We start from the raw sequence: 24,436 nt of genomic DNA on the forward strand, positions 1-24,436 counted from the left end.
CTCTTAAATTTTATGTCTTTTATATGATGTTCATATTCATGACAAATCATGCCGTAAAATACTTCTTTATTGCCTAATTTGGCTTCCCCCCCCCATTTTTAGTGAATTTTAAAAAATCTCAATAAGGTTATTTAGATTTATATAAATAATGACCTTCCAAGTAAATTGCGTAATGCAGCCAACAATCACATTATTATGGCAGAGTGAAATTTGCAGCCCACAAAATAGTTTTATTTTTTGGGAAGGTTTGGCTATAGGGATAAGGTTTTATATCTTTAGACAATTAGTAACAAGTACAAAAATGGAATACTTTAATTAATCTCGAGAAAATTTTTGAATCCCCTATCGTAAGAACAATTTATGGGTAAAAAATATCTATTGTTCTTATAAGTGAATACAAATCTCAATAATATATAGCAAAAAAATAAAAGTATCATAATAAATAACCATCTAAAGTTATGCAATCCAAATTTTGAGTTCTTGCCAGTTGGGTCGAGGTTTCCATGTTTCTACATATCAAAGTTCTTCCGAAGACATGTTTCATGGTAACACCAAATTTTTCTTTATCAAAATGCAACTTTTCTATCATCTGAATGCAATCCTTAACAACAAAAAATTAAAAAAATATATTAATTTAGCCAAATCTGATTTCATGCAATTAGTGAGATGTAAGTAATTTATATGATGATTGCTCTATATTAAAGGTCGGCACAGCCCGGACCAGTCCGAAGCCCAGCAAGAAAAAAAAGATTTTCAGACTGAATCGAAGTTTTGAAAATGACTTTAAAGCTGATGATGAAGCAAATTTATGTCGTTTTTCTTCAAAAAAATCAATCACGGGCCAGGTCCAACTGAAAATCCCGATACAAATTTCAATGGGCCAGTTTGGGCTGGGCTGCAGATCTCTACTCTAAATAGTAGAGTACTGCAGGGCTGGGCCGTTCGTAAAATTATGAGGTCCGAAAAATGTTAATGTTATATCCTTTCAATTCTTCCTCATTTTGCCTGATTAAATATCACAATTATAAAATGAATTTTATAAAAAAAAGATAAATTTTATAAAGAATCAAGAAGTGGGAATAATATTTAATTTTATTACATTAATTTGCCATAAATAGAATAAAATCAGGGAGGGATATGTAATGAAACGTTCAGGAAATGAAACTTGATAAAAATTATGGAAAGAAAATGGTGATTCCGGGAATGTTCCGAAAATTAATATTTAAAATGCGAATCTATTAACTAATTATAAATATTAGTGCTGTGAATTTTGAAGAAAAGGAACGTCATTCGTTACCTTCTTCTAGAAGTAACGAGTAACGGTAATGCGTTTTTTTTGAGTAAAGGTAACGCAAAACGTTACTTTATATTTTTTCTTAAAAAATATCAACAAAAAGATAAACATATTTTATTGTATTATAAATTACTTTTATTTTTTTTTAATTCTTAATATAAGTAATTTAAGCCGAGTTTTCATTTTTTTTTAAATTCTCGTTGTTAAATTCTCCGTCGAAATTAATATTCAATCAAAATTCAAAGTAAATGTTAAAAATGATGTTATAATTATTATATTTTATTTTAAGAATATTATGTCTATAGCACTTCTTCAGATGAAGATGATTTAACCCTTCTCTGGTCCCAATTTGAAACATATTTTAAACCAATAAAGAAAATCAATGGAAGTCTACACTTTGTAAATGTAAATTATATCCCAACACAAATATTTCAACTTCAATGTCCAGCAGTTCAAACTTAAAAAAGCATTTGAAGGTAAAAAGATGAATTTTACTTTAATAATAGAATAATATTCTTTCATAATATTTTGAAAGCTTAATCATGGAATTAAAATATAAGTAGGGCTGTGCCGATATTAGATATCGGATCGGCTCCGATATTTAGCGTTTTCCAAAAATATCGGATTGGGCCCATACCTGAAAACAACCGATCCGGTCTACTTTTCTTTTTTTGTTATTTTATGTTATGTATACTTATTTTACATTATTATAATATTTTCTAAATAATTTTTTTTTAAACAATGCAAATGCACAACACCCTCTAATTTTATTCTTTTTTAAAATAGATATAGTATTTTAAAAGTTTTTTTTATAAAAATAGAAAGGACACCCAAAAATTATTTTTAATCTTTTTAAATAATAACGCCAATTTTATTATTTTTACTTTAAATAAAAAAATTTTTTTAATATGGTATCTGAATTATGGAAATATTTTACAAAAGACAAAGATAATTTTGCAAAATGCGTTATCTGCGAAATCATCTGAGTTTTAGCTTCAATACGGTATAGATACTCTATATCGTAGAAGCTTATTGCCAGAAAATCGAGAGGCTCTTGTATATATTTTAAAAAAATCTAATATAATTTTATATATTAAATATATTATAATTCATATCAACATAAAATGGATATATTATCAAATGTATGTTTTTTTAATTATAGTCTTAATTGTAGAAATAAAAAACGCATAAATTGATTTTTTGCATAAAAAATATTGATTTCTTAATTACATTTGGTACAAAGGGTGGCGGTGAAAAATCAATATAAATATCGAATCGGTATCATTATAGGATCGGTTTTGAAGCAATATCGGATGGGATCGGTGAAAAATATGTGGATCGGCACAGCCCTAAATATAAGCAATTAATTTATACTACAGGCTGGGAAACAACATTAAAAACCCAGGATTAACAAAATATTGGTATTGGTTCAAAGTATTATATTGAGTTTTTTATATCTTCTATTTCTGACTATAATTGTTAATAAATTTAAAGAATAAAAAATAGTGATTTTAAAAAACTGTTTAAATAATATATATATATATATGAAATAGTGGCGTAGCCAGGATTTATACAATAACAAAATTTTACAGAGAATTTCATTATAAATTTTATTTATTATTAAAATACTATATATAACATCCCATTATTTAACCAGCTGTGTTGAGCACTAAGCGCTCTTGTTTGTCTGATCAATTTTAGAAATTAATTGTTGCTTAAAAATAAATAAAAAATTGGTATATAAAAAGATGTTATCTTATAATATATTTTTTTTGTATAATTCTATTTATATTATATTTTTTTTATAAAACGATCTTATATATTCTTTTTGTATAGTTTTATTTTATTATATATTGTTGGAAAAAAATAGATATTATCTTTGTATATATTTAATTTTTTTAAGTAACGAGTAGCCCGTTACATTTTTGAAAAGTCGGTAACGCGTTCATTTTTTCAGATGTAACGAGTAACGGTAACTCGTTTCTTTTTTGTAGTAACGTTTACAGCACTAATAAATATATTTATAATGGCTCATTCATAGATATTCGTTTTTCAATTCGCCTCATATATTATTATAATTTATTAATTACCCATTATTTAGTACTACAAAAACTTTTTTTTGAATCGAATTTAAAATTATTTTATTACAAAATTATACTTCAATAAATTTTGTTAAGTTAATGCTGAATAGGTGTTTTTGAAACTCAGATTTATATTTGCACCGCCGCATTCATATAAATGATAATTTTTAGAGAATGTCTTTTAATAAATGCTTAGAAGTAATTATTGATCTATTTATTACAAGGAAAAATATATAAATTTTATATACTATAAATATAGAACTAAAATTATTTTTTTTCGAGGAACGCATTCCGAAACGTTCTGAAACATATCCGAAACTTGTAGAGGATCGAAAACGGAACATAATTTTTTGGCGGGAGCGGGTAGAACAAGAACGCAAAAATGCTTTCGTTCCCAAGTCCCTTCTGATATAAAAAATAGGTAATAAAATAAACATTTTGAATGTGAGATTTCTTCTTTTTTTTGCAACCAGGCGTGGGCAAGATCGGGCTAGATTTTGCAAGTCTCTATTATAAAGTAAACCTAAAATATGTAGAAATCACCTTTGAGTTTTATGGCTACTAAAACTAAAACATATTCACTTCACCAAAATAAATCCAGGCAACCTTTTCATAGTGAATAAGGAAAACACATTTTAGTATCCACTATTTAATGGCAATTTATAATATGGGGCAATTTCCTGATTGATTTTGTTAGAAATAATTAATTTTATCAAAGTTTATTAAAAATATTATAATAACAGAGAATTATTTAAATAAGGAATTACAGAATTATTAGGGTACTCAATATCCCTGACTTCCAATTTGTTAAGAGGTAAAAAGGTAGCTTCACCAGGTAAGTTGTGCTTGTTCATCTCCATCAAAAGCTTCGTGCCTATCTTGTCTGTATCCACTACGTGATGAAATAGCCTGATAAAAAAATATATTAATATAGAAACTAAATAAATTTAACAAAATGTATAGAATTAATAGGTGCACTATTAAGGGTCCATATTATAAAAAGTTGTCCAGGATATCTTATGAAAGGCCACTGAAAATAAAGAAAACGAAATCGTTATTGACAGTTATTAAATAAAATAATCGAAGCATCGAAGATATTGTATCAGGATCCTTTTTGAAATGAGAATCGATACCGAGATACTTTCTTTAATGATCAGTACTTAGATTAGACTCCCGTAAGACCAGCCAGTGGCCCGCCCTTATCGTCACTAAAATATTGGTCTGGCTTGTAACTAAAACAATATATTAATTTTATATTTCAATTCTTTTTTCTCTCTAATTGAATATCCAAAATAAAAAATAAATATTAAAACAACCACTAAATCCTGATATTATATTAGGTAGTTTAAATTGGAAAATTAGTTTATCAATTTCATTTAAAATGGTGTAAATTTGGCAAGAACGAAATAAGGAGAGCAGTGAAAAAAATGAAGGCATCGGGTTTAACGAGGGTTGTATCAGAGATGTTTAAAGGTTCTGAAGACTTGGGGATTGAATGGTTAATGAATTTAGCTAATCAAATTGTCGCAGAAGGAACTATTCCCGAGGACTGGCTAAGAAGTATAATTATCTCAGTATACAAGGAGAAAGGTCATCCTTTAGATTGCGGGTCTTACAGAGCTATCAAACTTTTGAACATGCAATGAAGGTATTTGAGAGGGTGTTAGAGAAGCGAAGGGACTAAATTAAAATTGATGAAATGCAGTTTGGTTTTACAACAAGGAAAGGCACGACAGTGCGTTTGTTGATTTGGAGAAAGCCTTTGACAGGGTGTCATGCGAGGTTACTAGATGGGCCTTGAGAAAATCAGGTGTGGAGGAATGGTTGGTAATGGCAGTGATGGCAATGTATGTGGGAGCACAAACTGCAGTATGGACGGATGGAAATAGTAAATTGAAGTGAAGGTAAGGACTTCATCAAGGATCTGTGCTGAATTATTATTTTTCTAAGTAATGGATGTGGTGGCCAGAGAAATGCGTGTAGGACTTCCCTTGAAGCTATTATATACAGATGACCTTGTAATTGCAAAGAGTGAGGAAGAATTGAGGGATAAAATTCTATGGAAGCAAAGGGCCTGAAAATGAATGCAGGAAAGACAAAGGTGATGATTAGTGGGGAAAATCTAAAGATGGAGCAATCGGTAAGTGGCCTTGTGGTGTATGTGGGAAAGGAGTTGCTAGAAATTCAATCCAATGCACCAGATGCCAGAAATGGGTACATAATAGATGTGGCGGGAAAAAGGAAGTCTGATGTTAGCAAGAATGACCTTTTTGTAAAACGTGCATGACAGAGGTACATAATAATGATGTAGAAAAGGGTGGTCTGGATATTGGCAATGAGTTAACCCTAGAAAAAGTGGATAAGTTTTGTTATTTGGGTGATGTGCTAAACGCAGATGGGTAGATTCAGTCGTTGTTACAAGGGTTGGACAAGCTTGGAAGAAGTTCAGAGAGATGAGGTCTATTCTAACAAATAAAAAAGTCTCTCTAAAGTTAAAGGATAAAGTTAAGGTAAACTGTGAGGAGTTCTTTAGTAGAAAGTGGCGAAACATGGGCATGAAAGCGACTCACGAAGCCAAATTAGAAAGAACAGAGATGAGGATGATTAGATGAATGTGTAGGGTATCCCTGAGAGAAAGAAAAACTAGCAAGGAATTGCGAGCAAGATTGAGTATAGAATGGGAATACGACTAAATAGACTAAGATGGTTTGGGCATCTGGAACATATGACAAAAGATGACTGGGTAAAGAGAAGCACCATGATGGAAGTAGGAGGATTAAGACCTAGAGGAAGGCCCAAGATACGTGGACAAATGATGAGAAGCATGCATCTTACAGATATTGATGCACAGGATCGTCAAAAATGGAAAAGAAAATCAGAAATAAAACTGGCCTACCTGGGTAAATCTAGAAATCGCCATAAAACGGAGAAAAAGAAGATTTAAATAGAATAAAATTCGAGTAATTAATGAATATTTAAATAGAATTTAATTTATAATAAAGAAAAATATTAGTTAGAAAAATTTTTAGTTTTAAATATATAAGTTAATATTCATTTTAACAAAACTGTCCAGATTTAAATAGGGAATATCTGAGGCTAATATTAACCTTAACCCATAAGTTTCTGGGTTAAATTAAATTTAATGTTAACTGGAGTGTACACCTAAATTAAAATAGAGGTAAAAAAAACTATTTAGCTAAAATTTAATTTATATCAAAATTATCATTTTTGTTGAATTAAATATTATAATTTCTACTAGTGATCTGTTTCGAGCCTAATTTTTCAAGCCAGGCCCGGCCCTAATTTTATTTAAAAAGTTTTGCTGGCCCCACCCCAACCCTTTTTAAAAAATTTACCGGCCAGGCTCGAATTTATTTAAATAAAGAAATAAATTTTTATAATTACTCAAAATAAATTATATATGTTATGACGTCTAGTTTCTATAAATAAAAACTAATATTTTTATTTTACATAAAAAATTCAACATAAAATTTTAAAAAAGTTTCCAAAGTCCAACCCGGTCCGAATTTTTAAAAAAAATATTAGGCCCGGCCTAGCCCGAATCCGATTTCTTTTAAAAAAAAAAAGCCCGAGCCCAGCCCGCTACTTTTGCAGATTTCTAATTTCTATCCTTTGTTTTAATTTTTCACTGATTATTTTCTAAGTTTTTTAAATATATTGTTATATGAATCTAGGTAACAAATAAGGTAGTCAGTATTTAAAGCTAAGAAAATTTATATTCTCAAAAAATTGAATTTTTTTTGCAGAATTCATTTAATTTCATAAGATCTCGTTTTAGCAACCTCTTATTACGATAATCATTCATCTTATACCAAACTTAAAAGGCATTGTATGAATTTGGGTCGCAGCTGACTATTAAAAAATAAATAATCGTTTGTCATTTAAAAATCCAAATATATTTATCTCAGCAGGAGTCTACTCCTATCAAAGATGATAATATAATTAGTTTAATGTTTTCAGAAATCATAAACACAAAATGACATATTTTATTCCATGATTCGATCATCCTTTCTTGAAAGGATGGAAAATGCAAATTATTGCTTTTATTTCGATTTAATTTCCGTATAAGACTTTTTATCGTTCTTCGAAAAAGGTATCCATTAATACTATTTTATCCGTTGTTCATTATAATAACCTTGATATGGGCATGTGGCTAGCCTAATTGTTAATTGAATTTATTTTATATATCATAACTTCCTTTTCTATAATTATATCATATATACTTTATTTACAAATTTTATACCAGGCCCTCTTTTAGAGATATATTTATAAAATAAAATTTGAGTTAAAAATCAAGCTAGTAGATATATATTTTTTCCTTTAATATTTAATTAAAAATAGATTAAGAAATATAAAAAACATGTTCCAGAAAATTAGCTTAAAAAAAATTATAATAAAATGTTGATAAATCGCTTTTTAGCAATGCAGAATTTAGTCAATTACTATCACATCATTTTATTTATAATCAGTTGATTTGGTTGGTTTATTGTTTTTATCTTGAATTTCCACAATGTCTTAAATATGTTAGCTTGCAATCATGATCTTCCTAATAGTGGTCTTGTATTTTAGTAATGCCATTATGTTACAATTTTTTACTTTCACAATACCTATACGTAAAGATTTGGCCCGATTTCCTGAAATAATTCCTAGTTTTGTGCTTGTATCAAATTGCTTTGTAGTAGGAATTTTATTTATTACAACTGTTACTCTGTAAGCATCTTGTTTCCGATAGTTTGTATCACTTAATATAACTATAATCTCTTTGTATTATATTTGAAGTTTCATCCTCTTTCTTCTCATTATTTGGTATGGCATTAATATTTTCAATAGATTGGTCTTTATATAGTGTATTCCTATTAACGTTATCGTTAATATATTTATTGTTATAATTATAGCTTGTGATGGTCTCATGTCATACGATTTTTGTTTATTAAAATCATAGTTCTGCCATTTTATTACTATTATGTCTAAAATTAGAATTGTTATATTTTGGACAATTGTCGTAACATTTATTATAATTGTTGATTATTGTACTGCTGTGGATATCTATTGTAATTGTACTGTTGTGGACATCTATTGTAATTTTATTATTTATTATCATCTTATTTATTACTATTGTAATAAGGAAATTTAATTCTCCTTGATAATTATAATTTTGTTGATATGATTGTCTATAACGATATGTTTAATCATGTTGATATGTGTTTCTCTGTCTTCGATATTGTTGTTAATCATAATTGTATTAGTTTTACTTTGTCACGAATTTGAAAAATAGCATTGCCTTTTTTGTCTATATCATCTTCTTTTCTTTTATTGACATAAAATTTTCTAAATTGAACTCTTTTCTCTAACTAAAACTTTCATTTCTATTGAATTCCTTAATTTAATATTTTTTCTATGACCCTTTCATAGTCTTTAAATTGGAATTTTGTTGATAAATTGCATAGTCTTTCTAAACATTGTGTAAACGTTTCATCTTTCGATTGAGAACCATGGAAGAATATTTTGATTATATGTCAAGTGAAACCAATTACATAGAATAAGGTGCCTCAAACAACAGTTATAAAAAATAAAATTGTTATTAAAATGCAAGTTGATATAGGCATAAAACTAAAAATCCTTTTTACAGAATACAGATGAATCATTAGGCATAGTGAAAATCAAAATTTCAATTAAAAATCTATCTGATTATGCAGGAAGAAAAATTAATATATTGGGAACAGCGAGTTTCAATGTAACATACAATGGCGTCACTAAAAATATAGAAGCATTTATTACTGAAATTACAAGACCATTGGAAGATAATGATTGCAATTTTTCCCATTAAAAATATTGTGGAGATTAAATATAATTAGACATGTGCGCCGCCGGTCAAATACGCAGTCGCCAGTAATTTTTGACCACGCCGACGCCAAAAAAGTGTCGGCGCTCAACACGCCGCCGCCGATGTAAAAATTCGGCGGCGTGGTGGCGTGATACATATTTTTTATTATGCGATTTTATTTTTTAAATTAATAATTATTATTAGCTATAAAAACATTTGATTAACAATCCATATAATACAAGTTCGCTTACTTTGGACAGGTCTGTGACTAAGGCTAGTAATTTACAGAAAAGGTATTGAAATATTATTATATATTTTAATATAAGGATAATACAATATTTTCTTAATGCAATCTACAACTCACCATATAAAATTTATTTAAAGAAATTTTAATTAATGATTTTTATTTTATTGCCATTATAATACATACAAACAAAATGGATGCAGCATTGTGATAAACAAAAATCAAAATACAGTATATCCTTGCAAGCAAAACCTCCATTTGCATTAAAACAATTTGGATCCTTAATATTAAAAACTGACACAAATAAGAGAATCAGTGTTGCTGCAGATAAAGCCTTTTATAATATGCTTGCAAATTATAAATTTAGATATAATTTCATAATGAAATTAAAAATCATTCCCATAGCATCCCTTAAACAAAATATACTTGCTAAATTTGATCATAGATTTCCAATAACTGATCTTCAGGTAGTATTTTAAAATACATAAATTAGTTTTTTTACATTACTTCTCTTTGTTTTATTTTTTTACTTAGGTGTTAGAAGCACTTCTGGATACTCATTTTCTATCTATAAATAGAGCAAATGTTTAAACAAAAAAAATATTACTCCGGTGCAATTTTTATGTCAACACGCTACCTCTATGTTGCCTTGCACGGACGAATTAACCGAATGTGAAACGACGGAAGTTGCTTCAAAATTCGTTTATCAATCATTAGCTATAAAACATTCATCTATTCATAAAAATAATTTGGAATAACAAGACTATTTAACTAGTCTAGAAAAAGAGTATAATTCATTATTTTCACCTTATAATTTTGAGATAAAAGATATCTTAGATTTTTAAAAGATATGAGCAACGGATCTTCCTAAACTTTCAATATTAGTTAGAAAGGTCCTGTGCGTTTCAGCTATGAGCACACCCAGCGAGCGTGTATTTTCTCTAGCTGGGCTCACTCTGAACTCTAAAAGATCATTATTATATTCTATAAATCTAAATAAAAAAATATTTATACATGATAATTATAGTTATAAATATAATAAAGCATAAATTTTATTTTAAAAGTGTTTCCAATGAATTTAAAATTTAATTAAAAAAATTTAAGCGAGAAAAATATTTGACGCTGCTGCCGATTATTGTGGCGGCGTCTAACCCGATTCGCCGCCGCCAGCCGATTCTTTTAAAAAAAGAAACGCCGCCACCGATAATGCTGTCGGCGCACATGTCTAAATATAATTAATAACAATTCACCAAATTGATTATACAAAATGTAGGTAATAAAATCAAAGATGATATAGATAATATTAAAATTCAAGGAAAACAAAAGTGAAGTTTCAAGAAATTAGTCCTACAAATTCAATAACTTACCCTTAAAATATAAAAGATCGTTAGAAATTGACTCAAGAGAAAAAATTATATATAAAGATCAAAATACAATTAATTCTCAAGAAAGTGATGATTGCACAATTTAAAAAAAGAGAGGGGAAAGTCCTCAAATAATAATAGCAAATATAAACGTCACATGACCAGTTTCAATAAAGTCGAAACCTAATTCAATTCAAATTATCAAAACGATACGACGAAAATCAAAACTCAATAACAATTAACTCAACGATAATACAATAGAAAAACATTCTGGCAAAGAAGATTTTCGCAAAGAGAGGAAATAATACTGATTTTAATAGATTAAAATATAGTATAATTAAATATTAATTATCAAATATAAGATGGATGACATTAACTTATAATTTAACTTAACTTGTCATTCACACGAATTACAAGTATATGATATAATTATAGAAAAGGAAATTATGATGTATAAAATAAAAAATTAACTATCAGGTAGACGACATGTTTAATAGGTAATAACTTGATCATTAAAAGCAAACAAAATAATAGTTTCAATTTTGTTTAAGTTGTACAAACAAGTGAATTTTGTAAAGTTAAATGATTATTTTAAATAAACCTATTTCCAGCGGTTACTTCAACGGCAGTGTAAAAAGTCTTTTCACAACTAAAAAGTTCAATGAGAAGACCGTGGTACCCACTCACAATATCTGGTCTATTTTGTTGTTCGCCTATTGCTTGAAGCACTCTCCTAACACTGTCTATTCCCTTCAAGGTGGCCTTTAATTTTTTGAAGGATGAGAAAGAAAATATTAATGACTTGAAAGGGAGAAAGGAAGTCATCTAAAAATTATTTATATGTGATATAATAATGATAAATCGCCGGAATGGCCTAATGGGTTAGATGTATGCTTGGAAACAGAAGTACGAACAAGGACGCAGGTTCAATCCTGGTAAGAGCATAAAAACTTTGGAGTTTTTCTTCGATAACTGATGTGTAAAGACATATGATAGGATGAATTTCGGAGCTTAGAGATGACACCCCGGTCACCGGCAGGCCTGGACAGTCGGGTGCTAAGGATACCTGTCCAATAAACAAAATGAAGGAAACAAATAAAAATATGAATATGAAAGCTAGGGCGTTCCCTCCAAGCGACGCGCAGGGTGTAGACCTCCATCCTGTGAAAAGTAAAGTAAAGGTCAAAGCTAAGAAGACAAGATTAGCAAGTTTGAATATTGGGACGCTTAAAGGTAAGCCGAGAGAGTTGGGATCAATATTGAACAAGAGAAAAGTTGATATAGCGTGCATACAAGAGACAAAATGGAAAGGTCAGAAGAATTTAATGATTGGAGATGGGTATAAATTGTACTATAATGGAATTGTTAGCAATAGGAACGGTGTCGGCATCATCCTCAGTCAAGATCTAATCTCCTCAGTAGTAGAAGTCAACAGGATCTCTGATAGACTAATGAAGATAAAACTCTGCATTGGTCAATCAATACTACACATCCTATCAGTATATGCTCCTCAAACGGGTTGCAAGGAAGAAGAGAAAGATGACTTTAGAGCTATCCTTGATGAAGCTGTAATGGAAATCCCTAAGGATGACCTAGTAATGATTGGTGGTGACTTAAATGTGCATGTGGGTAAAGCAAGAGATAGCTACAAAAGGCATCATGGTGGTTTTGGATATGGATGGATTTACACATCTCAAATAAATCCACTCAAAACAAGATAAAACTGGAACCATGCATCAAATGGAGCAAATTAAAAACAATGACAGATGCCTTTGCAATCAATGCAAACATTGAAACAATAGATTCCGCACAAGTCAGTGAAAAAATGTGGACAGACCTTTCTTCCAGATTAATAGACACTGCCAAATCGACACTAGGCTTGACAAGGGGAGGCAACAAATCATACAAAACTATGGTGGTGGAATGAAGAGGTACAAACCACTATACAGGAGAAAAAACCCTTTATAAAATATGGCACAAATCCAAAAACCCAGATGACAAGACAAGATACAAAAAAACCAAGAGAATAGCTACAAAAGCGGTGGCTAGGGCCAAATCTATGGCATACGATAACATGTATGAAGAACTACATACCAAAGAAGGGCAAAATAAAATATACAGATTAGCCAAATAGCGAGAAAAGAACTCTAGGGATATAAATGGAGCTCCGAAAGTAATCAAAAATACAGATGGGAAATTGATAATAAAGAAAAAAGAAATAATGAATAGATGGAAAGAATATTTTCAGGAGCTTCTCAACTTTAATCCCCACATACTACATCTAGACGAACACTCTCCATGTCAAAACCTTGTACAACCTATAACAGAACAAGAAATAATCACATGCCTCAAGCATATGAAAAACAACAAAGCTAGGGGTCCAGACGATATTCCAATAGAAAGCCTTAAAGCACTAGGAGATGATGGAATACATCTTCTCACAAATCTATACAATAAAATACTTGGAAATGAAGAGGTTCCCCAAAAATGGAGGCAATCTAGTTCCTATCTTCAAAAATAAAGGGGATCCACACAATTGTCAAAATTATAGGGGCATAAAACTAATGTCACACTTTCTAAAACTATACGAAAAATAATAGAAAAAAGATTAAGAGACATAATCGAAATAGGAGAGACTCAGTATGGCTTTATGCCTGGAAGTTCAACAACTGATGCTATCCACGCAATTAGGCAAATAAGTGAAAAATACAGGGAAAAGAACAAAAAGCTACGTCTTTCTCGATCTAAAAAAGGCCTTCGATAGAATCCCAAGAAAACTTATCTGGTGGGCGCTACGCTACAAAATCCAAGGATGAAATGAAAGAAAAATTAGTGAGTTGGATAAATATCCTAGAAAAGCACGGATTAAAAGTAAATAAGAAAAGACGGAGTATATGGTGATAGGAGGAGATGAAACAGAGAGTATTGATATAAATGAATGGCAGATATCGGTAATTGAAAGCTGAAAATATTTGGGCTCCACTATCAAACAAATGGCACAATAGAAAAAGAGATAAAGAGTAAGATTAAACAAGGGTGGTTAAAGTGGAGATCTTTATCTGGAATGCTATTTGACAAAAGAATCCCACACAAATTAAAGGGAAAAATTTACAGTTCCATAGTACAACCAACTATTCTATATAGTTAGGAAACATGGCCAACCAAAGAATCAGACGAGAGAAGTCTACAAACTATGGAGATGAGAATGTTGAGGATGATTGCTGGGGTAACAAGAAAGGATAAAGTGCGCAGTACAAGAATACTAAGTAGTTTAAATGTAGTGCCCATTAAGACTAAGTTAATGGTAAACAGACTTAGGTGGTATGGGCACACAATGAGAAGGCCTATGAACTACATAGGAAATAAGGTTGAAAGTTTGGAAGTGATGGGCAAACGTAAAAGAGGAAGGATGGGGCTATAAAATTAGAGCCAATATAAAGAAGTATAAATTAGATAAAAGAGACTGTATGAATAACATAAAGTGGAGAGAGATGTTGAAGGAGTTTACCACCAGAAAAGGTGAAAGCTAAAGAGAAAAAAAATAAATGATATTGATAAGATGCGTCCAATTAGCCCTGTAAACTCAATTTTCCCCAAAGTCCAGTGTGAGCAGACATTTAAAAAATTTATTTCAGAGCCCAGCCCGATTTTTTAAAATTTACTTTTAGACCCAAGCCTGGTCTGAATTTTTAATGTTATTTCCAATTATGCTTTTATTTTAATATGGATTTATTTGAATAAAACTGACGCCTATTTTCTATTATATTTTTTTTAATTTTTATGGGCTTAATTTTTATCTTGTAATTATTTGTGTGGCTCTAATTTAACTGGTACGAAAAAATTAATACTGAATTGTATGCCACTCTAAATATACGGATTTCGTGTAACATGAATTTGGAATATATAATTTCATTTTTTTTATTATCCAATAAGTGCTTATAGATTTATGCTGAGTTATTTTATTTGTGTATGAGTAACGTTTTATCTAATCATTAATTTATTTGCAAAATTAAAAACCAGCATTTTTAAGGTTTTTTTAAAAAAATTATTATCGAAAATGTAATTAAAATGACTTTTCCAATTAGAGATCTAAGCATGCCTTCCTTTTTGCTAAGCTCCTCTTTTATTGACGATATGGATTGCTGCATAACATTTTCTTCCCTCCATAATTTACTGTCAAACAAAAAAAATATTTTAAAACAAATATTTCATAAATTGACATAAGGGCTTAATGTAGGCTCAGCCAATCAAGTCGTCATTATAATAATTATATATTTTTAGAAATTTTTTTTTCAGAAACTAACAATTGTGATCAAATTGTAACTTTATCTTAGAACTATTAATTATTAGACTGACATGGATGTTGATAAAAAAAAATAATTAATTTTTCTTTTGTTACTTATAATTTTTTTTTACAAATATTAAATTTAAATAAAACTTTCTTTCATTATGCATATTTTCTTTCTGTTGCCGCAAATCAAAGAGGATTTTGTTATGTTTCTCCATATTTTCATGGTAAACAGTAATCTCTTGATCCATTTCCTAATATTTTATAAAAAAATTATATTATAAAGCATGAATCGTCGTTTGATTATTATTTAAAAAAATTCTAACTCCATTTATGAGTCTATTTGAATCGGATTCTAAAATCTTTTTACTTAGGATTAATGGGGCTAAGTGAATTCAATCTTAAAGCGTTTAATGTGTATTCTGAAAAATACCAGGTCTTGAGACATGAGTTAATAATATTTAGGGCTCTTCTCAAAGTTAAGTCATTCTTTGGGCTGATACCTCGAGGCTAAAGTTCTCGGCTCAAAACCGATTTGTGATTTTACCTTTTTAAAATCCCATGTCATTAAAGCATAATTTTTAAAAATATTAAATAAGTGGCATGCTTTTTAAAATGGTCTTTTTATTAAAATTGATCCAACTGGACTTTGAACTCTATATCGTGTATTATAATCCATTAACTCTGCATTTTAAGACTAGCAATTTTCATGTCTCACTATGTTGTCGGAAAAGATTAACACACCCACATTAATAAAGTTGTTAATAACAATAAGATTCTTTAGATATTTTAGTTTTGATATGATGTATGATGGCCAAATTATATAAAAATAAATGAAGGTTAAAATATGTTTATCATAAATAAAAACAAATAAATGAAATCTGAAACGAACCATTAATCAGTTATTCCACAATGGAGAAAGAATATTAATAGACTTATCAAACCTTTAAATTTCCTTGTAATTTAATGAGTCTCTCATTCCCTTCAATCATTTCTTCCCGAAGTCTTTTCATGTGATCTTCCTTATCATTGATGGCTTGGTGTAAGGAACGTATTTCCCTGTTAATCCATTTATCCCTTTCCTCCCTACTCGTAAATTGATTGCCTCTGCCTTGTTTGGCAAGGAGTTCTTTTCTACGTTGTTCTTTAAAGCTTAGCCTTAAATTTTTTTTATAAAAAAGGAAAAAATTATTTAGCATTCCATGAGAAATCAATTTTAGGTCTGAGCCCATCATTTGTATATTGATAAACATTATTGTAATTAGTAACCCACTTTGATTAAAGATGCACGCGATACCTATAATTGGTATTTAGTAGATACTCTCGATTTTGAATAATACTCATGATTGATACTCAATAAAATGTAATTAACCATCATCATTTTTTTAAAAATAATTATTAAGACATAAATTGAAAAAAAATTTAAATCTAAAAATTTCTAAACCAAAAGAAAGGAATTTTTCTCTTATTTTTTTTAACTATTAATTAACTTACTTTTATAAATTCGTAAATGAATTATTTTAAAAAATATATATACAAAAATATAAATGATATTCCATTAATAGACATAGGAAGTGCCCTTCTGCATATTACTATCATATCAAAAGATCAGCTAAATTAAAATAATAAAAGGGCAAAAGGGACTTCAAAAGTAGGAAAAAAATGTGAGATTATAAGCCGATGCTTCACGTGCAACTCAACTAAACACTTAACTACGTGTGTTGCAGATTGTCCAGAAAGAGGTGCAGATGGGGCAAGTGGGATAAACAACGTGAGTGCCCGAAGACGAGTCCCATGGAAGTATGATGATGGAGACAGATGAAAGGAGTGGATCTATAGGAACAAAGTTAGGTACAATAACACTGTGTGACAAATTTCGACTTGATTTTTTGGGAGAAAATAAAATAAACATGTTTTAAGACAGTTTTTTATGCATATTCTAAATCCGCTGTCAGTTTTTTTCTAGCAAGTCAGGTTTTTTATTTATTTTAGGTTAGAATGGCCAAAAAAGTCATTTTTAGCACTTTTTGAAGGTTTATAACTTCGGTTCTAATGATACCTACAACTAAAAAAATATCTTAATTTCCGCAGCAAACCTTCCTTATTATTATTATACATTTTTTTATAAAATCCTTACTCAATTTTTAAACAACCTGTATTTTTTAAATTTACCTTTATTTATAAAATCTTTTTTAATATAGCTTACATTTAATATATTTATTTATTGTGGCTTTCGTTCTCTTCGCTACACTGCACACGGTAAGATTCTCAAACAATTTATTTTAAATGAAATAGTTATATTTCTCATATTTAAATAAATATATTATGCTAAGCTAACCTATCTCATATTTTACTTTTAATAAACCTTTTATCGGCCCGTTGTCCCACCCCCTCCTTCATTATTATATAGGATTTAACTTGTAATATATAATTTGAATTTAAAACAAATTAAACAATAACATAAAATTTATCGAATTTAAAAACATTTAATGGTAAATCTAAATATATTTCCGCGAATATGAAGTTGATGATTTATCTTCAAAAAAGATACTCCAGCAGTAGTCCGCCAACATATTTATACGATTCTTGCCGTGATAAAACTTTTCGAGATTTTCTTCTTCTGACACAGCACCTAAGTTTTCAGGAAAAAAATCTTTATGGGAATGAAGAAAATGGATTTTGAGGGACATTCGGCATCCCATTTCCTTATAATTTGTTAATAGGTCATCAATTTTCTTACGATAGTCGGCTGATTTATGATTGGCAAGGAACGATATGCATATCCATTTAAAAGATTCCCATGCTTTTAATTCAATGAGTAACAATTCATCTTCAAAAAAACTGTCCTTCCTGAGTTTTTTTATTTGAGGGCCCACTAAAATCCCCTCTTTTATTTTTGCTTGCGGAAAGCTTTGGGAAAAAATTTCTAAGGTATATCGTGGGGCCCTAGGACAATTTTTTGATAAAATTTTTGATTAGTCCTAATTTTATGTGCAACGGAGGCAAAAAAATCTTATTTTTAGAAACAAGCGGAATATTTACGCGATTTTTTTCAAGAACGTTGGGACATCCTTCCATTCAGATACTGTATAATGTTTTAGAGTTTCTCTGGAATTCCAGAGAAAAAGAAAACACGAATGCTTGGTGTAGCCTAACTGAAGGCCCGTCAGGATTGCGATCATTTTGAGATCGCAGCATATCTTAAATTCGTAAATGGAATAATTTATTTTTGACAATAAATATTTCATATGATTCATTTTACTGGTTGGAATAGGCGATGGGAATTGATGGCTTAGAATTTCCGTTATAAAGCAAAACTGCTTTCAAGCTGTTTTTGCTTGAATCGATGAACAAGCGCCATTCATCGGGCACCAATAATATTAAGTTGTAAAAAAGTTGACCTAGATTGTTGGAATAGTATAAAAAATTTTCGTAAGAGAATAAATTTTTAAACGATGCTCCACGGAATCGGTATGAAGTTCGAATTCGAACTCCATTTTTTTAATTTTTAAAATCATTAAGCCTTGAGGCTAAAAATTCTGACTTTCTTTTTGAAAGTTGTAAATTTCTGGTTATGTCATTTAGTTGCTCTTGTGACATAAATGGCGAATCCTCTTCGGGATGATACTCAAGATCAATATTGTCATTGTCCTGGCAACGTAATTTTTCCAGCTGCGAACTATTAAAAAAGGGACTATTGTATGCATATTATATTTTACCGGATAAACAACGAAATTTCAGGATAACGAATTTTCTTCTTATTTTTCTTGTTAAACCCAAATGTACTAATCGAGCAAAAATAACAATCCCACGAATGATTTCTTGCTACGTGCCAAAATGCAGGTTTCGAATAAGGCAAATATGACAGTTTTCCATTTACCCACGAATTAAAAGAATTATAACATGTTTTACATATGTAATCAGGGGCAAATGGTTTATCCAAATCGCAGAGTGGAATATTGTAATAAATTTCATAAATCCTTTGAATGATTGGAGAAATTGGACATTTTTGTGTGGGCAATATATAGCCCACACAGATGTAACAAAATTTAGAGACACACTTTAAACAAGGGGACCTCGGCATTTGTAGAATATTATATAAGGAGGGAATTTGAATAATATTTAAAATCCAATTTTAAAAAATAATTAATGAAAGAAATTAAATGTTTATGAAAAATTAAGCGCGAAAAAAAATAATTCTTCTCCTTTCTTCCTACTCGTTATTTGGCATTATTATTTATTGCCCATACTACGGGTTCAAGATACTCCATTGGATAATCATATATTATGATATAAATTGATTAAAAAAACAAATATTCTTAAATACATCTAAAAAAGATAAATATTTTTAAAAAAATTATTAATTATTGCATTTTAAAATAAATTTTGCTTCAAAAATGCTCAATTCAAAAAGAGTACAAATTGAAATAGTGGGTACAGATATCTGATTTTGATATAAATTGATCATAAATGCATAAAATATTACTAAATACAACTAAAAAAGTTAATATTACCTTAATTTTGCTTTAAAAATGCTTTATGCAGAGAAAATTTAATAAAAGTGTACAAATTAAAAAGTTCGAAAATATCTGTACCGACTTTTTTAATTTATAGATTTTGGTTGAATTTACATGGCATAGAGTACTTTTGAAACATAATTAGAATTAATATATAATCTTGCTCGAGCATATTTGAAGCAAAATTATATAAAATTTATCTTCTAAAGTTGATAATTTTGATAGTAATTTAAATTGAAAACTTAAGACCCCAAAAATAAATTCTTTACCATTTTTTTCAAATACCAATCGATAATAAAAATTAGTAAATTTATAAAGAAATTTAAGTTTAACACTATCACCAATTTTTAGGAATTTTTATTCGATACCTTTTAAAATATATCCGTATAAAGACCTAAATTTTACCATTTTTGAGATTTCGAAAAGTTGTCTTTCTACGGTAATATTTTTAAAATTTGACGTGTAGGGAAAATTTGGAAAACGGATTCTAACTCAGCGTCAAATTCTGCACCAAAACTTGTTTTTATTTTCTTCTCCCATTTTTCTTATCACAGTGTAATTAGAAATAATAATAATTATATAATAAATTTGAAATAATATAAATTGATTCTGTTCATGTCCTTGGCCCATTAAGGGTGGGAGTGATGCAGATTGTTGATATAATTTCATATTTTTTTAACATTACAATCAAAAACATTTTTTAAATATGGAATGTAAATATAGAAATTATCATCCTTATTGTTTTTCCAAGATTTTAAAATAAAATATATTTTATGAAAAACTACTCAGATATTGATTCGATCTTTATTTAAAGAAAACTAATAAGATAATTAAATCACACAGATATTGATTCTATTATTATTATTATTATTTGAAAAGAGACTAATAAAATAATGGCTGGGTGGTTCAACACTTTGGAATAGGTGAATTTAATAGACGAGGATGACTCTCCCTGTCCAGAGGCATACAACTGATGCTCAAAAATTAGCGTCGGTGTATAATCTTCTCACATTTTTTTCCTACTTTTGAAGTCCCTTTTATTATTTTAACACATCTTTTGATATGATAGTGATATGCAGAAAGATATTTCCTATGTTCATAATATAAATTTGTATTTTTCTATATAATTAATATTTAAAATTATAATAATTATTTTTATCCAACAAAAATTTTTTTTATTTTAACTACAAAAATTTTTAAATGGCAATTTTTTTAATATTTTTTACACATATAACCTGTTGTATTAGGAAAATTATTTAAATTTAAATTAACTTTGAAATTGTAACTTTTAAAATTGTATAAATTATCACTGTGGGATATTAAAGATAAAAGGTTATAAAATTTGAACATTAACTTTAAAGTATGTTGTGATTATGACTTTAGGTTGTTAAAGTTTAATTTGTTTTTATAGATATATATAGTCGTGTTTTTTTGTTAATTATTAGAGTTAGTTGTAATATTATGTAATAAAATAAATATTGAATAAAATACGTTACTAGTTTTCAGGTTGTAAATTTATCGAAACAAATGTCTTAAAATATAAAAAAATTCTCTTAAATAATAATTGCCTTCCGTATAATTTATTAAGGTGGCAGCGGAAAAAGTAGTATGATGAATAAAAAATTAATTATTTTATAATATTTCTATAAAAATATAAAATAAATAGAAATTTAGATATCATTGGTTGATGGAATTGATACAAATGGAAACTCATGGACAAAATATTATGGAAATGGATTCTTAAAGATCATATTTAATAAATTCTAAAACACGTAAGAGATATAAAACAAATATGACGTATAAATATAAAAACTTAAAGTAAATTAAAGTAAATTAAAATAAAATTAATCAATATGGACTATCCAAAATATGATAATGATGTAAATAAATATATAAATGAATTGGAGAAATTTTTTTTGATATATGAAGTTGAAAATAGTGCTAAGGTATTGCTTCAAAATCTTCCAGAAGGTCTATATTTGGAGATGGACGTATTAATGGAAGCAATAAGGTTTCCAACAGGGAGAGATGCAACTTTTGAGAAAACTATGACAATATTAAAATATTAATCTGGCTATAAGGCAGAAAAGGAGATAAAAGAAACACCTAAATTACATCATAATTATTTAAATGATAAAGTGCAAACCAAAAGTTATAGGAATAATTATAATAATCATTATGAGTGTAAAAATTGTTACGAAAGACATTACAATAAAAATGAATATAATAATTATGCGAGATTTAACAATAGAAATAATAATCATAATATCAATTACAATAAGTATCGATATAATAATGATAATAATTATAAATATAATAGTATAAAAAATAATGAAGTAAAAGTAAAAAAACCAATCAATGTAAAAATAGAAGTAAAAAAACCAATAGTGAAGGATAAGCCAATTGATGTAGAAATAGTATATAGTTCTTTATTTCGTAGTGATATTAATAGTAAGTCGTATGAAGAGTGGAAAACGACTAAAGAGACAATTTTGTAGAATTAACGCAGAAAAAGTAGACATTTATAAAACAAAAATTGTAGAAAAGTTAGAAATTAAAACTAAAAATTTTGAAATTACGTCGGTAAAAATATTAAAAAATGATATAGTAGAACGTTTATATATAGTTATATTAATCACATAGTAAAATTTGAAGAAATAATAATAAAAGAGAAAAAATGTGATAATATAAATAATTTAATTAATATTGATAAAGATTCTAGGAAATGCAAAAATTTTAAAAAAGTGAAAAATATTACGTGTAAAAGTAGGAATAATGTTAAAAGAAATAGGAGTAGTTTTAGGAGAAAGGATGACAAAATTATAATTGAACATATAAAAGAATTCTTACTGAAGGAGAGAATAAAATTGTTGAGAATAAAATTTATTTTTAAAAGTTTGAAATTTGATTTTAAGGAAATTTTTATAAAAAAATTTATTAAACTAAAGAATAAAGGAGTTAAATTAAAATTAAAATAAAAAGAATAAAAAAAAGTACGTAATATAAAATTTTAATTACTTCATGGATCAAAATTATTAATATAACATGTAAATTAATACTATAATATAAAAAATTTATACAATACTAAAACGCGATTCTATAATCAACATTTTATGATGATTCTTATAATCTTATATTCGATTGGATCGATTCTTATTATTCCTAATTATTCTTGATTGACTAATAATAATGATAATAATAACGATGGAGGGCAAACGAGCAATCAAACAAATAACAAAGAGACGAAACGATCATAACAAACCAACGTAATGAAAACAAGCCAATGATAAAACGTGACAAAAGCAAGACAACGATAAAAGATGAAATCAACAATTACTTATGCAACAATAAAAAATAGCGAAAATGACAAACTAATCGTACAACGGACGAACGAGTTTTAGAGGGGGAAGAAGTCAAATAAAATCGAAATCAAAATCAAGTTCGAGGTCAAGTTCAAAATCAAAAGGAACAAAATCGGAAATATTATCTGAGACCGAAAAAGATTTATCAAATATATATATAAATAAAATGAAATTTAGCTAAATCTGGGTAATGAACACTGAAAGATACATGGACGTAAACGGATAAAAATCTTAGTGACAACTTCAACATACGATACGATCGATAGATACAATGAAGGGGGAAGAGAGGGAAATGTTGTATTAGGAAAATTATTTAAATTTAAATTAACTTTGAAATTGTAACTTTTAAAATTGTATAAATTATCACTGTGGGATATTAAAGATAAAAGGTTATAAAATTTGAACATTAACTTTAAAGTATATTGTGATTATGACTTTAGGTTGTTAAAGTTTAATTTGTTTTTATAGATATATATAGTCGTGTTTTTTTGTTAATTATTAGAGTTAGTTGTAATATTATGTAATAAAATAAATATATAATAAAATACGTTACTAGTTTTCAAGTTGTAAATTTATCGAAACAAATGTCTTAAAATTCACTTAAATAATAATTGCCTTCCGTATAATTTATTATAACCATATCCCGAGAGAGGGGTAAAATCATTTTATTAAACAACACATTTTTTCTTACAATAAACGACATAAAAAAATTTAACATGAAAGAATAACTTTATTAATCATGTAAGTTAATGAATACATGCATAATTAACAACACACAATTTTTTAAAACTAAAAAAATAATTTTAAAATACGATATATGAATGAAGGGGTATATTAAATGATGACGTGTAACACATGAAAAGTTTAAAAGATCTCATCGATTTATATTAATTAAAATAACAAATCACATTACATTTATAAGTTCTTTCACAGAGGAGAAGAAAAATTTATAACATTTAGTTTTTTTTATAATATTTTCAGTCTTGTAAAATTTATAAATTCATAAAATATTTTCATGTAAAATTTTTATAAAAATAGCTATAAAGCACTCATTTTTTTAAACAATGAACGACGCATCATTGTTTTAACATAAATTTTTTTAAACTTTTTATAAGATACAGATAAAGAAATAAAGATAAATACATATTTTATACTCGTTGTACACAGTGTTATAAACAACTTTATTAAACATTTAAGTTAATTAAAAAATCACCTTTAATATATAATTTTTATTTAAATGTTCCACCACTATCATTTAGTTTAATTAAGAAAGGTTTCACCACGATCATTTAAGTTAAATAAGAAATGTTCCACAACGATTATTTAAGTTAATTAAGACAAGGATTTTTTTTATATATCTAATAATAATTTCACATTCATTATTATTCCCTTCTTTTAATGTGGTCATTATGATGGATCCCAGTGGTTCCATCCTCGAAAG

The 24,436-nt window shown here is 28.1% G+C and overlaps 1 protein-coding gene across 1 annotated transcript in view; it reads right to left on the reverse strand.

The window, feature by feature from the left end:
• LOC135927583 (structural maintenance of chromosomes protein 3-like) overlaps positions 1–24,436 on the reverse strand; it is a 64,078-nt gene that overhangs the window by 28,697 nt on the left and 10,945 nt on the right. The window contains exons 10-15 of the mRNA XM_065463665.1: positions 16,061–16,274; positions 15,267–15,370; positions 14,902–15,001; positions 11,430–11,590; positions 4,143–4,284; positions 448–601 (exon numbers count right to left, since the gene is read on the reverse strand). Coding sequence (XP_065319737.1) covers positions 448–601; positions 4,143–4,284; positions 11,430–11,590; positions 14,902–15,001; positions 15,267–15,370; positions 16,061–16,274 — 875 coding nt within the window. The remainder of the gene's footprint in view (positions 1–447; positions 602–4,142; positions 4,285–11,429; positions 11,591–14,901; positions 15,002–15,266; positions 15,371–16,060; positions 16,275–24,436) is intronic.

This window comes from Gordionus sp. m RMFG-2023, chromosome 3, assembly GCF_954871325.1.
Source record: "Gordionus sp. m RMFG-2023 chromosome 3, tfGorSpeb1-WG-v2, whole genome shotgun sequence".
Taxonomy (NCBI): Eukaryota; Metazoa; Nematomorpha; class Gordioida; order Chordodea; family Parachordodidae; genus Gordionus; species Gordionus sp. m RMFG-2023.